Source organism: the organism of the source record quoted next, unplaced genomic scaffold, assembly GCF_019419815.1.
Source record: "Pyrus x bretschneideri cultivar Hongxiangsu unplaced genomic scaffold, Pyrus_bretschneideri_v1 Contig3, whole genome shotgun sequence".
NCBI lineage: Eukaryota > Viridiplantae > Streptophyta > Magnoliopsida > Rosales > Rosaceae > Pyrus > Pyrus x bretschneideri.
The window spans coordinates 9,197,269-9,214,911 of NW_025999612.1; the positions used below are offsets into that span (position 1 = coordinate 9,197,269).

General features: G+C 37.9%; 3 protein-coding genes across 3 annotated transcripts; 2 read left to right on the forward strand and 1 right to left on the reverse strand.

The window, feature by feature from the left end:
• The first annotated feature begins 4,642 nt into the window (after nucleotides 1-4,642).
• LOC103926785 (pentatricopeptide repeat-containing protein At3g48250, chloroplastic) lies at nucleotides 4,643-6,747 on the forward strand. Its single transcript, XM_009335658.2, has one exon. It carries the CDS (start codon nucleotides 4,647-4,649, stop codon nucleotides 6,645-6,647), a length of 2,001 nt encoding a protein of 666 aa, XP_009333933.2. The 5' UTR covers nucleotides 4,643-4,646; the 3' UTR covers nucleotides 6,648-6,747.
• Nucleotides 6,748-6,866: 119 nt separating this feature from the next.
• On the reverse strand, nucleotides 6,867-10,319 carry LOC103926784 (pachytene checkpoint protein 2 homolog). Its single transcript, XM_048589617.1, has 14 exons — nucleotides 10,005-10,319; nucleotides 9,806-9,869; nucleotides 9,508-9,614; nucleotides 9,212-9,279; nucleotides 9,028-9,131; nucleotides 8,833-8,937; nucleotides 8,624-8,713; nucleotides 8,452-8,527; nucleotides 8,271-8,340; nucleotides 8,111-8,181; nucleotides 7,872-7,962; nucleotides 7,444-7,571; nucleotides 7,194-7,319; nucleotides 6,867-7,098 (listed from the first exon to the last, which is right to left on the reverse strand). The coding sequence occupies exons 1-14, from the start codon at nucleotides 10,138-10,140 to the stop codon at nucleotides 6,958-6,960; spliced, it is 1,377 nt and encodes a 458-aa protein (XP_048445574.1). The 5' UTR covers nucleotides 10,141-10,319; the 3' UTR covers nucleotides 6,867-6,957.
• A 1,769-nt stretch (nucleotides 10,320-12,088) lies between these two features.
• LOC125479702 lies at nucleotides 12,089-12,575 on the forward strand. Its single transcript, XM_048589424.1, has 2 exons — nucleotides 12,089-12,428; nucleotides 12,568-12,575. Exons 1-2 carry the CDS (start codon nucleotides 12,089-12,091, stop codon nucleotides 12,573-12,575), a joined length of 348 nt encoding a protein of 115 aa, XP_048445381.1.
• Nucleotides 12,576-17,643: the final 5,068 nt, after the last annotated feature.

Sequence of the window (17,643 nt, forward strand, 5' to 3'; positions counted from 1 at the left end):
AAAATAAGGTGATTGATCGGACCAGGAGAGCTTCATTCCCCCGTTAATGGATGCTATATATCCATTATATCACTCTTGGCTTGGAGAGACCCCAAAGTTCTTTAAATGGCAGTTCCAAGAAACACCCATCTCTTGAAATTGAGGAAGAAATTAACCCTAATTTGGTTTCAGTACTGCACTGGAGCACCAAATATTTCAGAAACAGTTCCAACATCGTGATCATGGAGAGAGAAGATGTGCAGTCGAGTGAGAGTAAGAAAGAAGGCAGCAGAGTTAGAGAAACTCATAGAATATGTTCACATGGTACACACACACATATATATAGATGGATGTATAAATAGCTATATCTAGAATGTTATATATACAGAGCTTTATATCAGGGAGAGAGAGAGAGAGAGAGGTGAAATATTGTGAAGCACGCATAGTGTGGACTGTGGAAGTGTGGACATCTTATATTCCCGCATGCAGGTTTCTTCTCTTTAAGAACAGTGCTATAGGGCACGTTTCCACAGGGAAAAAGGAACACCCAACAAACAAAAAGGGGGACGACACACATACACTGGTCACTGTGGACTGTGGAGGCAAATGTGTGTGTGTGTGTTTAATTTTTATCGTGGTTACATTTTTGTGAAGGCAAAGCAAAGTAGCAAACTTAAAGCATGATATATTGGTGCCCGAAAGGTGGGGCTAGCTAGCTCCCTAACCTTTGAAAAAGGGTCTTTATCTATGTACAGGTGTTTGAATTTTTGGCTCTTTCTCCCTTTTATCTTTTGGTCGGTTCATATCGAAAAGGGTTATAATTTTCTTTTTGTGTTGCCTTTCATATGCTTTTGTGGTTTGATTTAGGTTTACTTTATTTTCAACATCTTATGAGATTAAGTTAAATATCAGAAATTTAGCGTAGTTGGTGAAGTTGGTTTGACCATCAAAACTTCGTTAACGCACATTTAATTAGACCAAGACTAATTATGTCTTACCATGTGCAAATTGGTTGTTAACATTCTTCTTCCCCAACCTGCATTTCAGTATAAGAATTATTGTATAGTGGGGTTAACTGCATTGTTAAGTGTAAATATACCGTCATCTTATGATATTGACAGATATAACGATTTTACAGTTGATAAGATTGTGCCGAACTTGGCAGCGTACGTAAACTTGTAAATTGTAACTAAATAGATCATTAAAGTGATTTATGGGTGATAAAGCCTAAGAGAAATGAGATATGTTGTTAGAAATCTGTTTGAAACCTCTTCGATTCCGGATTAACAAAATACATTCTAAGTTTCTAACAGTCAGCCACCAATTAATTCTGAGCCACAAAACCCTTGTTTCCGTTGTCAGATCAAATTGGTTTCTGCATGAAAGCTGTTCACCTTGATTTTAGCTATAACATATCCAAAAATCAGAACATCCAACTCATATCCAGCCAGCTCCAGGCGTCGATCCGGGCAGAGGCTGTGCGGGTTACTCGGATCTTATCGTTTCAGGGTGTGAGTGAAGAATGAAGATGCAAAGGAAGACAACATAGAATCCATGAAAAATTTAGTCAAACCATGAAGCGGTAAGTTTAGGATTATAATTTACAGATTTTACTTTCATATTTCATATCGGAAGTTGATGAGTAACTAGTTCGTGATGAGTAAAGGGGTTCATACAATTGAAAGATTACATGTGTCACGCTATAATACACACACACACATGAAAAATTCTAGATATTGCTTTAAATATGTTCGCATGTTATATAGAAAGCCAACGGAAATGGTAACTGTGCAGCACAATTTTTTTATGGCTAGATGACCAATTTACCCTTGCATAATTTGAAACATGATTTTGGGCAAGTTTTGAATTTTTTGGCTGAGGGGCATTTTGATCCACTTATTTTTGTCGAAGCGTATGACACCAAAATTTTTGTCTCATGTGCGACCCCAAATTCCACTGTTCATCACACTGTTCTCCGCTGTTCATCAAAGAAAAGAATAAAAAAATGAAAGGAAAGAGAGAAAATAATAAACAAATGACAAAGTTGATGTGCCCACGTGATATAAAAAATGTCTTTCACGTGCGGATAATAATGTGATTAAATAAGTTGTCAAATGATTGTTTTTTTTTTATGTAACAAACGATATTATCTACACTAAGGGGAGGGGGTGGGCTTAGCCTCACAATGGATTAGTAATAATGTAATTCGATCAGTTGTTTATTAAATATTATTTTCTCTATTTTTAAACATGTTCAAAACATCGTAAGAAGCGTGTAATGCCTGTTATAAAAACGGTCTTTCACATGCGGATAATAATGTGATTAAATTAATTGTCAAATGATTTTTTTTAACACACAATATTATCTACACTAAAGGGGAGAGGGTTAGCTTGGCCTCACAATGGCTAACAATAATGTGATTCAATTAATTGTTTATTAAATATTATTTTCTCTATTCTTAATGTAAATTCTATAGAGACCGATTTTATTATGTAAATTCAGCTGCTTTAATTGGTTGATGAGAAGTTACTTCTAGCATGATCTAAAATTATTTATTTACTTCAATATTTGACTTTTCTTTTGTCAATACAACGATAAACAGTATTTTAATATTTTACTATTTAATGTACATTGTTAAACAGTTTTTTAATATTTAACTTTTTCCTATATAGATTTTTTTTTTTTTAATAATTAGTACCTCACAATGAGTGATTCAATCAGTTGTTTATTAAATATTATTTTCTTTATTTTTAAACACGTTCAAAATATCTTAAGAGGCATGTAGTACCGGTTATAAAAAAAGGTATTTCTCACGCGCATAACACATAATTAATTCTTTTTGTATACTTTTTTAATATAAAAACATTTAAAAAGTGTAAGTCCATCGTAGCACACCGTGTTTTTTTGTTTTTTTTTAATAATTAGTACCTCACAATGAGTTAGCAATAATGTGATTTAATCAGTTGTTTATTAAATATTATTTGCTCTATTTTTAAACACGTTCAAAATATCTTAAAAGGCATGTAGTGCCGGTTAAAAAAGATCTTTTGCACTCGCATAACGCATAATTAATTCTTTTTGTACAGTTTTTTTTAACTTGTAAGTTCATCGTAACACGTCGTGGTTCAAAAAATATCTTCTGCATGTGCGTGACAGGCGTGCATGAAGGCTAGTGTAAAAATTGAATTAAGAACCAAAATTTCATTTCTTTCTCCTCAATGAAATGAGAGAAACTCTGATTGACTTGATCCCTTTATCGAGTAAATAGGCAAATTAACTCGAACAATTGATGCAACCAATAGGAAAAAAAACAAACAAAATTAATTGGTACTATGTAACTCGTTAAGCTTAGTCATGTCTTGGGGTTTGTTTTAGGGTGTGACATGTGAGGTCATTTAAGCATGTCCTAAGCTATATATGTGTCAAAATACTTATGTATGATATATATATATATATATATATATGGGAGGTTCAGTATTTTCTTATGTGAAACTCCCTTTGTTAGTTAGTGTGTTTATATTTGTCTTGACAATCGCTTGACACACACACCCCTCTAAAGATAAGAACAACCATTCTGTCAAGTTTGCTATTGAAAAACGAATAAAAGGACTACCGTTGTTATGTTGCGTGAGTTCTCTACTCGATCCTTTCCGCGGTTCCACCGTCCTCTTTTCTCCTATATACACCCGCCACGTGTATTCCGACTCTGCAGAACTTCCCGCACGCCGTTGAGAAAAAAGGGTGAGTTGCCGGTTCACTTTTATACCGACACGACTTGGCGTGAAAGAAAATCAAGGTGCGGCCCAGGTGAAGAAATTTTTCATTGGGATGGAATACGAGTAATACATCATGTGTTATTATATAAGTGATGAAAAATTTAATTTTTTTAAGTTATTAATTTTTTAATATATATATCTCACTATTTGTATAATGACACATTGTATATCATCTCGTATTCCGATCACATTGAAAATTTCTTTACTAGGTGACCGTCCCTACAACATTGGTGGGTCCCTACTTGTGAAGGTCCTATATAAAGTTGAGAAATTTACACAAATGGCAGGTGGACTTTTTAATTTCTGTGTTTTTACCCCCGAAACTAGAAGAGGTTACAATTGACCACTTTCGCTTAATATGTTTTGACAATATTTCACTTGTGTCCATTTCTATGCCAAAATTAACCTGTGTCCAATTCAACCCACAATTTTGTTACGTATAATCATGTGACATGTACGATCCAATTATTTGAAATCGATTTTGGTTAAGGAAGGTAACGTATATCTGACTGGTCCTTAATTCTACGGGATGAGCGCAAAATGAATGTAGATGGTATGTTGTCAAAATAACTGAATAAGGAAATTGACCTTCGAAGTTGGTTTGTGAAAGTAACGTCCTCGAATTTTAGAGGATGAGTGCAAATGAATGTGAGTGGTATATTGTCAAAAGTAACTGAAGTCCGGTCATTGTATAAAAGTGGAAAAGTATGTTCCAGTTTTGCAATTTTCTCATAAAAGTACCATGGTCCCTATTTGGGTTGTGAAAAGCCCATGGATTCCCATTTGGGCCCATCAACATATGACCCAAGAGAAAATAATCTGCAAGTCCACATTTGACCCAATTATATTCGGGTTGACCCGGAAAATGCTTAAACCCTGGAAATCCCGTCAATGTCTCTGTACGTTGTCCCAGTGAGAAGTTTGGCAGCCATGAATCGAGCAATGGCGGCGTTTCTCACTACCCGCCGATTCGCCAACTCACTCGCGGCGGCTCAGTTCGACTTCATAACTAGGCCGCTTTATTCTCAGGTGACTCATTCCTCTTACCTCTCTCGCTTCCTTTCAAATCAATCCCACTGTCATTCCCATTTCCTCGACACCCATCAAAAGCTCTTCTTTTCCTCGACCCCCAACTCGGTCCTGCAACTCGTTCTGGCCAACAAGTGGTCTGCCGAGTTGGAGTCCGAGTTGTCCGAGTCGTACCCATCACTCACCCACGATGTAGTAATCTATGTTTTGAAGAAATTGGATAAAGACCCACGAAGGGCTTGGGATTTTTTCAATTGGGTCTGCGAGAAGAACGGATTTAGGCCGAGTTCTTCGGTGTTTAGCTTAATTCTTAGGGTTTTAGTGCATAAGAGCTCGATGATGGAGTTTTGGATTGCTTTGAGGAAGATGAAAGAGCAGGGGTTTTTCATTGATGAGCAAACTTATGTGGCAATTAGAGAACAGTTGAAAACGGGGAGGATGGATAGTGATGTCGTGGCTTTCAAGCATTTTTACCAGAGGATGATCGAAGATAACGCGGCGGATGATGTTGTGAAGAGCGTGGCGGATGTTATTTCGCGGTCGGATTGGAGTGATGGGGTTGAAAAAGAATTGGGGGAGCTCAAAATTGAGTTATCTGATAATTTTGTCGTTAGGGTTTTGAAGGATCTTAGGAATTACCCGGTGAAAGCGTTGAGGTTTTTCCGTTGGGCTGGTCAGTGTTCTGGTTATGAAAACAATACAATTACATACAATGCAGTTGCGAGGGTTCTTGCGCGGCCTGATTCGATAGGGGAGTTTTGGAGTGTGATTGAGGGGATGAAGGGTGCAGGTCATGAGCTGGATTTGGACACCTATATAAAGATTACGCGGCAGTTTCAGAAGAGCAGGATGATGGAGGACGCGGTGAAGCTGTATGAGTTCATGATGGACGGCCCTTATAAGCCCTCTGCTCAGGATTGCAGCATGCTTTTAAGGAGCAGCTCAGGGAGTGATAAACCGGATCTGGATATGGTGTTTAGAGTTGCAAAGAAGTTCGAGTCTGCAGGGAATACCCTCTCCAAGGTTGTTTACGATGGGATTCACAGGTCTTTGACAGGCGCAGGCAGATTTGATCAAGCGGAGGAAGTTATGAAGGCTATGAGAAATGCAGGGTACGAGCCGGACAACATTACATACAGCCAATTGGTCTTTGGACTTTGTAAGGCCAAGAGACTTGAAGAAGCCTGCAATGTGTTGGACGAAATGGAAGCAGACGGATGCGTTCCTGATATCAAGACTTGGACCATTTTGATTCAAGGGCACTGCACCGCTGATGAAGTTGACACAGCGCTGATTTGTTTCGCAAAGATGATGGAAAAAGGCTGTGATGCGGATGCTGATCTGATGGACGTCTTGATAGAGGGGTTCCTTAAGCAGAGGAAGATAGACGGTGCATATAAACTGCTTGACGAAATGGTGAAAAAAGCTCGTTTAGTACCGTGGCAAGCCACATACAAAAATCTAATCGAAAAATTGTTGGAGGTCAGAAAACTCGAAGAAGCATTCAAACTTCTTCATTTGATGAAGAAACAGAACTACCCACCTTATTCAGAACCGTTTGTCCAGTATATATCAAAGTTTGGTTCTGTGGAGGATGCTGCAGACTTTTTCAAAGCATTGACTGTTAAGGAACATCCGTCATCTGCAGCGTATGTCCATGTTTTGAAAGCATTCTTTAAGGAAGGTAGATACTCCGAGGCGAAAGATCTGCTTCATAAATGCCCTCATCATATTCGAAAGCACGGTGAAATTTGCAAACTTTTTGGTTCTACGGCAGGCAAGCTGAAGCAGATTACTACAGAAGATGAAGGCAAGCGGAAGCAGACTACTACCGAAGACAAGCAGAAGCGGACTACTACTTGACTTGTACGTAGATAGTTCTTGTAGTAATTTCGTGGCTAAACCTCAAGAATTTTGTAACCTCTACTCATTTTTCAAAACATCAACCAAGTTTTTCAGACAAGATTGTTGTCCACACCAAATTGATTACATGTTTTTTGCCAAGAACTCGAACCATGCCTATTTTTGTATGATTTGTTTTTTGGTAGAGATACTTGATGACATCTTCATCACAAAGGAAGCTACTAATGCTTTTAAAATGAATTAGATTTTGCGTCGTCGTTTGCAGTAAGTGTAAGAATACATTGTTTACAAGATGTGAAAACTGTTCAGTTCAGTCAGGTAGCTCAGAACGCTCCCTCCTAGCCGTATCTGTCATTGTACTCAAGAACTTGCTAGGGTCACAACCGTAAGGATCTGCGAGAGCCGCATGTGCTAGGAACGGAAGCTTTCTTAATGATCGCCCGCTCAATCCCTAAAGAAACCAGAGACAAATCAACTATCAGATAGACTGAAAAGGGCCTAACTTACAACTTTAGAAGGCAAGGAATTGAAGAATCCGTTGCTGACCTCGCATGCTTCTGCAGTTTCGAACAATTGTTTACACAGGTGTAGTGGTGTCTGGGCATCTTGTACCTCAGGCATGTTCAGTTTCTCTTTCAAGATAGCAAAGTTAGGAAGCATGCTTTCACAATCCTACAATTTACAAAGTTCATTACGAATGGCTTGGAACTTTCCCACATACTCGAGGGAGAATGTTAATATGTTAAAACTTTAATTACAGTATCAGAACAGAACAAGGTTAGCCAGACAAATGCACCTCTAGATGTGATAAGATTCGTGTTCGTATAAGTTCATGCAAGCAGGATCTTAGGATTTCATAACGCGCTTGCAAAGTTGGGGGACCAACATATGCTTTGATATCAGCTCGATCAACAAACGCAATATCTGCAACCCAAGAAATGGTAAACCCATACATACTAGAATGGTGAAAGTTAATTTTTTCCCTTCAACAGAGAAAATAAAGTATTTCTCTTTCTCTAGCTTGTCAGAACCACAGAGACCTCGTGACTGACAAGAGAGACTGATAGAAAGAGAACCAAAAAGAGACTAAAATCTTTAATATAAGGGAAAAGTACATTAACACTTGGCAAACTACAGTTTACCTCTCGAATGTACAGATGAAAAACTGCAAGCAAACCTAGAGAAGTTCATTTTACGTGTTAGGAAATTAATTTGTAGCCTTACCAATAGCAGCAGTTATGTTCGACGTTGTCAGAATTATAACATTTGGTGCTGATTTCAATTTATCCAGCTGAGTTAGCAGCGCATTCACTACCTGGCATGTCAATGTTTAGGTGTTAATTGAACTCAAACTGAGCTATCCTGAACTGTATCAAAAATGTTACATGTAAATCATCTGCACTGTGTTCAATCAAAAAGCTTAGAAAGTAGTCTGGAATGGGATAAAGGAGAAAGTACGGTACCCGAATAGAATCTGAAGGTTCGGAGCCAGATAAAGCAGCTTTTCTAGCAGCAGCAAGGCTTTCAACTTCATCTGCAACATCACCGTATATTCATGAATTATAATCCAAATGGAAGATATATGATCATAAAATGAAAGCTCACAGTGAAAATAAATCTCACCAATCAAAACAAATACCAGATTGTTTTCCTCCTCAACCATCTCCTGAATTTTTGAGAAAAGCTTCGCAACCTACGATTGAGAAATACTTTTAATGAAAACAGAGAACTGCATGTACCAAATCCAACTCCTGTTAACAAAGAGCAAAAGCATCTTTTAGGACTTGCAGTATCAACTACATACCAACTTGCCACTCTCAGAGAACCATTTACTGAATAAAGAATGTGCATTAACTTCAATCAGTTGGCATTGCGGGTACCTGCAAAGAATAAAATACTGAGTCTGGGAATCTACACGGACGCACATCCATTTTAGTGATGCATATTCATCTGAACAAGACAATGCATCAACAAACCTGGAGTTAAATCGAATAGAAAGTTTTTGAGCCAGTGCTTTGCATAAAGAAGTTTTACCAGTCCCTGGAGGTCCATGTAAAAGAACAATGCTGCAAAGAGATAAAAACAATCATATAGGTGCCAAAAAGCAATTCCTCAGCAATAAGGGAAATAACAAGCATATATGTGTATAACTGTACATAGATGAAATCAACAAACAATTCCTTACCGATTCCATGACACAAGGAAAGGATTGACACCCTTTTCAGTAAAAAGCAATGCACTAGCTGCATAACGCAGCAACCTTTGCTTGAGACCAGATTCATAAATTAGGCTGCAAAAGTAGATGAGCACTGAGCACGTTACATTATCAGTTGATTTCAAACTACGAAGGAGAAGAAAATTAGAGAAGTTGCAAACCAACCTTTCCCACATGCCATCGAATTCCTTTGCAGGAAGGATCCATTCGTTGAAGGTGGAAGGTTGTCCATCCCCACTTCTATCCTCACATGCTCCCTCTTCGCTAAGCTAATGAGCACATACAAGCAGGAGATCAACACTTGAATAGATATCGAGTCCCAAAGTAGTCCAGATGGTACACCTATTACCTGGAAAACATGCACAACAGGCTTCACTTGCCAGAACAAAAGGATCTCATGGTTCTGCACCCACTCATCTACAAAAACAAACAGTTCAAGCATCAGAACCCGCAAATATCTTAAGACTTCATCCTCCTCCTCCTTTTTGTAGTACGTAAAGTATCACAAACTTTGTGCAGTCAGATTTCTGTTTTATCAGATGAAAAGTTGCAGTATTGATTATAGCTGACCATCAGTTTCAAAATTTCTTCACTTTGCCTTCAAAAAAATAACCCGTGACTAGTTCAAAGATAAAAAAAGAATACCCGTATCGCAAATACAGATACTTTGCACATTTTCTGTTAGAAACCGATCATCAAGTGGCACCGGCACGGGTCCATCAGAATAGCTCAAACTCCTCTTTTCAAGCATTCTAAGCATTTGACAAAAGAAGAAGAAGAAGAACAGAAAACAAAAGCACATTATGTTAATCCTCAGCGCTGATTACCGAACTTTGCCAAACCGTTAAGCTAAGCAGGCATTTCATCAAACACATAAGACCCAATTGAGAAACAACTGAAAAATCAAAATCGATGATTCTAATTAACGAATTTAACAGCACACCTCTCAACGGCAGACTGCACGTCGTTGGCCGGAGCTGTGCTGGAGGGCTTGAGGCTGACTTCAACTGAAACCCACAATCAATTTCTCTTAAAGAAAGTAAATTTACAACTAAATCATCAACACAGCCTCAAATTAGAACAAATTGGCTCAAAAACTAAGAGCAACAACTAATTGAAGGCAAAAACGACGCCGTACACACCTGAAACGAGGACTTTGTCTTGGGGAAGAATGGGAGAAGGAGCTGAGTCTACTGTGACGCCGCCGTTTTGGTCGGGGATGCCGGCGTCTTCTTGGGGGTTTTGCATAGAGACCTCCATGGGACTGGGAGCGCTCATTTTTTGGGGGTTTAGTGTTTAGGGGGCTATGAAGTGGAAAGCATCAGATAGCTGAGAGCAGCTTGGAGAATGGAGGAGATGAGCGAAACCCTAGACCCCAACAGAAATCTGGGAAATTGTTCTTCGAAATGAGCGGGAAAATTTGAAGGATTATACTTCTGTGTACATCGATAATGCTATTATACATTTTGGACCGACTACATTTTACACCTATATATGTGATTTTGAAACAAGCCATGAAGTTTTAATTTTCTCACATTGCTCTTTACCGTTTTGAAATTATAGCAATTTACACATTTTTGTCTCATGAATTATTTGAATTTCACTAAATTGATGATATAGTGAGCATAAAATTCGTAACAGGATTGATATATAAGCCGCATTTACATCACATTCGTCACCAAAAAACTCATCACTGCAATTAGAAATTCAAATCTATCAAAGGTGAAAATTGATACAATTTTAGGACCTTAGAAGAGAATGTGAGAAAATTGAAATCTCATGGTTTGTTTTAAATCACTTCAAACTTTGAGGATGCAAAATGTAGTTAGCCTATATATTTTTTCTTAGCTCAACAAATGTGATTGCTTGTTCCTTTTGGTACCGTTTGGTATGTGGGATGAGACGGAACAAAGTGGGACAAGGCGTTCCGTCCCATGTTTGGTGCGCCTAAAACGGGTGGAATGAGTTGTTCCACGGGACGAGTTTTGGGTGAATTTTCGTTCCACCTCACCCCCCTATAACGACTCGTTCCACATACGTGGAACACAAAATTATAACCTCTCCATCTCCTTCTTCTTCCTCCTTGTTTCCATCCGAGGGCATCTTTGCTCCCGCTTCGTTCCGTTCCGTCCTGTCCTGTCCCGTCCCGTCCCATTTCGTTCCGTCCCGTCCCGTCTGCATACTAAACGATACCTTAGGAATAAGTTATATGTTTTTAAAAAAAAAAAATTGGTAAACGTGCGGAAAATCTACAATAGCTTGCAACTCAAAATAAAATGAGTTGAGATTTGAAGAACATATTGTACATCTTCATCACATTTCTCTACTCCATAGATATACCAATGCACTTAAATCACGAGATATTGTAGCCACACTCGTTGATATGAATGACATAATTCGACAATTAACTTTAATTTGCTACATTTTATCGCCCAAAGAATACATTTGTGCTAAAAGAATCAAATGTCCTCACTTCTATAATAATTTATGTAAAAAATAAATAAATTTAAATGTGTGTAAAGAAAATTGAGATTTTACCATAAAACCAATTGACAATATAAAAAGTAGCTCAATTACTTATAAGCATATGCAATGTTTTTTTTTCTTTTCCGGGATGTGAAATTAATATTCTCAACAATGTGTCACATGCCCTCAATTTTAGAGTACTTTCGTCAAGTAATGTCTCTCTTGATGTCTATAACAAAAATAAGACTTTTAAGTAAGGGTGCAACTTAGGTAGATTGACACAGATTGACCAGTCACCGCAATCCTAACTTTGCCTTCACAATTTTGGGATTGGGTTTTAGTCAGGTTAGGCTCACTTGGGTTGGGCTAGAGTTGCATAACTTTACTCAGCTCAATCGTGTAACATCTTGTTTACAAGATTTTTTTGAAAGTTTGAGCTGAATAACGTGAATGCTAGTTAAAATTTGAACTTCGAAATTATGCCAAAAGTTTGATTCAGGCTGTTCTCCTAAAAAGTACTTACTCATTCTATAACACCAGCAATGAGGCTAGCCCAGCCCATTTTTGATGCCCATTTCCCGATCTGTAAGCGTTCACCTCACAAGCATGTGAAAGACAAAATTCTTACGCCCACAAAAAGGATATGGTTGCCTAAACTTATCTCCGTTTGACACAGTACCAATTTGTGAGGCTCTAAGTTACTCAAAGATTACATGCATGGCCCATACAAGACTTTGTTAGAGCAAAAAACTAACTCACCATGAAGCAAAAGCTACAGCTTGAAGATGACAGAGAACTTGAAATCCTCAAGGCTGTGGCACAAGCTTGGTACAGCCACTCCGGCAGCTCCCGGCCCATGTCCAAATTTGACGCCTGCCCGAGAAATTACAATGGCAAATCGCCATCCCGATTCAAGCTTGAAGCAATGAGAAAATCATCATCAGCTGGTGATACAAAATGGGATTTCGGGCAGTCACTATGGGATGCTTATGAGATTGTGGCCGTTTCGAAAAGGTTAGAGACAGGGCTAGTCCTTGATGAGTTGGAGAGTGTGACACAAGTCCGTCGGAGGCGTAGGGAGAGCAAGCACAGCCTTAGAAGTTTATTCAATAAAATATATCTTTAAGAGCATTTGATGAGGCTAATGTTCCCCCAGATGACGATCCATAATTCGTGGCCTTGTTTATTTTTTGCAGCATTATTGCTCTTGTTAACATAATTTTTTCTCTGAATATCTAGGATTTTGACACTAGGAGTACATTAAAAAAAAGGAGAAAAGTCTGAATTATATGTGCGTTATTTATTTTTTGTGTGAAGAAATTGTTATCTTTCAATCTTCATTTGCTTTGTTGGAGATCAAAGTCTTTGTGTTAAGCTAAAGTAGTACTGCGCATCGTAACTTTTGGCAAGCGAATGGTGTATCGCGGTATGTTACCAACAATTGGTTTCGATTGATTTCTGCAATGATGTATAAAAGTTCTATGTTGGAGAACCAAACTAAGTTCTGCAGATGGCATAAGACATGAGGTAGAGCAGGATTTTACTAGATGTTTTCGCCCATCTCACGGAAAAAACACCAAGGATTAGCATTTAGCATCAGTTCTTTTACTGTCGATTCTCAAACCATCACAAAGTCTTACACACTTGCTGCGGGAGTAAATATCACACATACCGCTGCTGCTGAAGTCTTGTTTCAATAATTGAAGATTAATAACTGAGACAAAAAGGAAAAAGAAAAACTAATAACACGAGAATAACAATAAGTAATAATAACTTGTTTATTTAGGAAGTGAAATACATTAAACATGACGATGGCATCTTATTAAGAGCCTAATTAAGGAAGTTCATCAGAACGGAGAATTGCAAGCACTTTCATGGGTTGCTTATAGTTTGCTCGCCAATCATCCTTGTCAAGAACTCTCCGGCGCCTTAGCGTGGTTTGAAGGTCCTCCACTTGAAGAGCTCAAACCCCTTGTGCTTCTGCTGGATGTAGCCATCGGCCTTAACATCAACAGTTTCCTCAGACACCACACAGTTCCCGTCTTTGTCGCACTGCGTGACTCTCTCGGTCACTTCAACCGTCTCGTGAACTTCCGGCTTGTACTGCGGGTTCTGCTGACGCTGTTCGTAGTACTGACCGCCATAGCTCTCTCTCCCAGGGGCCTGGTTGCTGAATAGGGTTTGGCCATGAGGGACATCAGTGAGGACACTAGGGGTTCTTGCCATCCTATGCACATGGGAGTAATAGTCGTTCCCATTTTGGTGCTTGGTTGGGCACTCGTAGCTTCGCCTCATTTTTTTTCTGTTTTTTTTTTTTTTGGCAGTCACAAATTCACAAGTACCTTGAACTTGAAGCATTAGGAGGATGCAAAAGCTTCAATTTATAGGCAAATTGCTATGGCCTTTATTCTAAAATGATAAGGGTGGCATCTAGTTCTGCTGACATGGTTCTAAAAATCTCCGCGTAGCACCGCTTAGGCCCTGCTTAGGCGCTAGACGGCTGGCCATCAGCCCGATTAATGCCTAGACATTTGAAAATTAAGAAAGGACGCCTAGACCTGTTGAGGTAACCGCTTAGACCGCCTAGAGACCTGCCTAGCCCGTCCAGACCCATCTAGGCATGTCACGCCCTGAGCCCGAAAATATTAATTTCGGGAAATGATATTGGTGACGGCCCAAAAACGTTGCTTTATTTCGCAGAATTTTAAATCACGATTCTTTATTTAAATTCCTTAACTCCCTCTCAATAAACATAAACATAAACATAATTAATTTATAAGGTTAATTCTCATTTTATTTACCAAATTCCTTTTCTTTGTACCAATTCTCAACAAAGGATTTAATTTGATTATTTAAGGCTGCATCTAACACAGTTAGACTGCCTACGTACCCTGAAACGGGATCAAGCCTTTCGTAATTCACCTTTCCAAAAATTCAAACCAAATCCAAATATATTCATTTAATCCCACATATACCACAATCGTATTAATATTCAAACCATAGCAGTTAGGTCTCAAAAGCATAATTAGAATAACAAAGTTCGCATAAAAACACAATGTCGGCTCCCTGGCCGTGCGCCGCCACACCCGCCGCCGCGGCTCGCTGGAAAATTCAACTATTTCTAAAAATTCTCAAAAATTACAGAAATGAAGATCTCAAAGAGTAGAGCAAACTTTATACCTACGGCCAAGTCCAATTTGGCCTGAAAATGCTCCAATTTACCTCGAACCCGCGGGAAACCCTATAATTTAGGTGACCTCGATCCATGTCCTCCGTTGTTCCACCACCCCATCCAAGGCTTGGGACATGTTCTTGGGTTCACAAGGAGTCCATTGATAGTGGTGGTGGTCAGATTTGGCTTTAGAAAACGGCGGATTGCCGCCAAGGAGCTCCGGCGCACCCCGCACCCACCATGCTAATTACACGATTTCCATACCCTTTTATCTTGAGTTTTTGGAGTGGATTGGGTAAAAGGGAGGTCGTGAAATGATTTCCCAAGGTTTGATCGACGTGATTCGCCGGGAAACCAATGAAAACCACCGGAGAAGATGAGGAAAATGGGTCGGGTCACTGGGTTCGTGTGATCCAGTGTTCCCCCATCTCTATCCCTTTCCTCCTGGTTCTCTCCTCCCATTGGTCACAACCCCCCCCCCCCCAAAAAAAAAAAAAAATCCTTTCTTCCTTTTCTCATTTCTATTCTTTCCTTTCAATCACAATCGTCCATCACTCATTTTTTCTTTCATCACAGCCACACATGTGGCACAGCTCATTGCTCCAGATTTTCTGGAGCCTTCTAAAATGGAGTAAAATTACCAAAATATTCCTGACTTTAAACGTTAATAACTTCTTCGTTATAAATCCGTTTCACGAACGATTTTCGCCTACGTGCTCGTAGGATCATCCTCTATCCAAATATGTCAAGAGATATGCCAAAATATATGAAGATAAAATACATTACCATATAATTACCATATAATTACGTTAAGCCAACTAGTCGCATTTAACTTCTCACAACCATAAATCGATTTATTTTCGATTTTCTCCACATATTCATATCTTTAAATTTTCAGGGTATTACATTCACCTCTTGTTAAAATAAATCTTGTCCCCAAGATTTCAACCACCAAGTTATGAAAAGAAATTAAAACTAATTCCACTATTTCTTTTATGGTGAATATAATTATAATCTCAATCTACAATTTTATTCAAGCTCTAGAAATAATTAAACCAACGAATAGTAATCGTGATTCTCACTCACACTCTCAAATTCTCAGCCACATTCATTGGCAAAATAAGTATAAAAAATTCTAACAATGCCCAATGGCAAAATAAATATCCACATTAAGCCAAAATTTCTCATGGCCTCCATTGGCTATACACAGCCGTTACCACAATTCTTCTTCTAATTTTTTTTTTTACCACCATTATTAACGATACCAACAAAAAAAATACTCAATATTGGCAGCATACATATTATAAATTTCCAGCCATAACTATTTTCAGTCAATTTAATATCAAAATTCGAAGTCATCCATTAGTAACCTAGTAGAATCTCAAAATTTCAAGCCAAAGCTTTAATTGACAAACCGAATATCAAAAATTTCAACCAAATTCATTGGAAATTTCCAATCACACTTACTTGTTAATGGAAAGAAGATTAAAGCCAAATTCCAAACACCACTAACATAAATTCTCATTCTATGATTCCTTTCATTTTCGCAATTAACTAAATTGCCCATGGTAAAAATTTAAAGCCTTTTAAATCTTTCTTTAAATCGCTTTTCTTTTTAATTTACTTCAAAGTGCAGCCACAATTATAATAAACTAGCCTCTCCGCATGCGCTCACGCGCATGCGAGAGGCATTTTTGCATCACGGGCGCTACGCGCCCCAAAGATATGTTGTTTTAGATATTCTTATATCCTAATCAGCGTTAAAGAGCATATCTTTCAGCATACAACTACATTGACGGGTGTTACACATCTCTAAAGATCTTTTTATATTATGTCAAGTCCACATCTATCATTTGGTATACGAAACTATTCAGCATTATACAAAAAGTTCAAAATTCTATCAGCCATTTACTTAAAAATTAAAACTCTATAAAAGATGCTAATTACACCATGTAGCAACTATAAATTGACTACTCCCTTTGATGACATGCTTCAGCGTGCACCAAGGTTCTAGGCAGTTGCATCTTTTATATGCATGCCTCTTTTTCTCCATAGGCGAGTGAAGAAAAGCTTTCATCATCATATCTGTAATAGAAAAGAAACATGACATTCAAATAGTGTAGTAAAGGAATACATACAGTTACAAATATAATACAAAATGCAGAAAAAATATACCAAAACATAGTTTCATATAACAAATGACGAATGTGGGGTCAATATAATATAAAAGGATCTTTAAAAATGTGTAATACCCGTAATAAGAGGCTAAAAAGCTACAACATGACATGTAGCTTTGGCATAACGTAAAAGATCGTTTGGAAAAAATATCAATTGACAGCAACGAAGAAAGCTAATGTATTTCTCTTTTATTCTTTATTTGTCTGTCTTCTCTCTCTCTCTTGCCTTTACGTTGGCTTCTTCAACCGTGTCATCCAATCTCAGTTCTCTGTTGACAAATTTCATTGGGGCATAATAGTTAGACAAATTAAACAATGACAGTGATTTTATAAAAAAAATTCAGAAAACTGGAGGCAAAGGGATGAAACAAATTTACTTAGAAGAAATGAAAACTAATTTTCCTCTTCTTTCTGTCTTGTTTTACATTCTAATAAGCAATAGATGCAGCAGGGCAAAATTAAACACAATAAAGTTCACTGAGGCATAATATATCATTGCTAGAAAAGGAACCATTCGCTTTTAGGTTTACCGTTTTTCCGTTAGTGTAACAGAAGCACTGAATTGGGAAGATCTAGAAACAAAATGCACACCCCAAATGTTAAAATCCGGAAATAACTTACATTTACTTCGTCAATGATGACCAAACAAAAACCCTGAACTTTGAATTGCAATAGAACTTAAAATGACTTTGAATTGCAATCGAACTCCATTAAAGATTCAACTAATTTAGCATCTTTAACTTTCCAAGTAATTGACTAAGCTCAAGTTGATGCAAAGATGAAAATATGTTGTAAATACACTTGCCCAAGATAATTAATTGTAAATGACACTATCCTAAGTTCCAAATTATATTCAAAATTTCAGTTGATTTAATGTTACTTTGTTTGACATATAGGCACTCACACACAAAAGAATTAGGGTATATTGTTTACCATTTAGAAGATTGTTATTGACATATTGTGTGC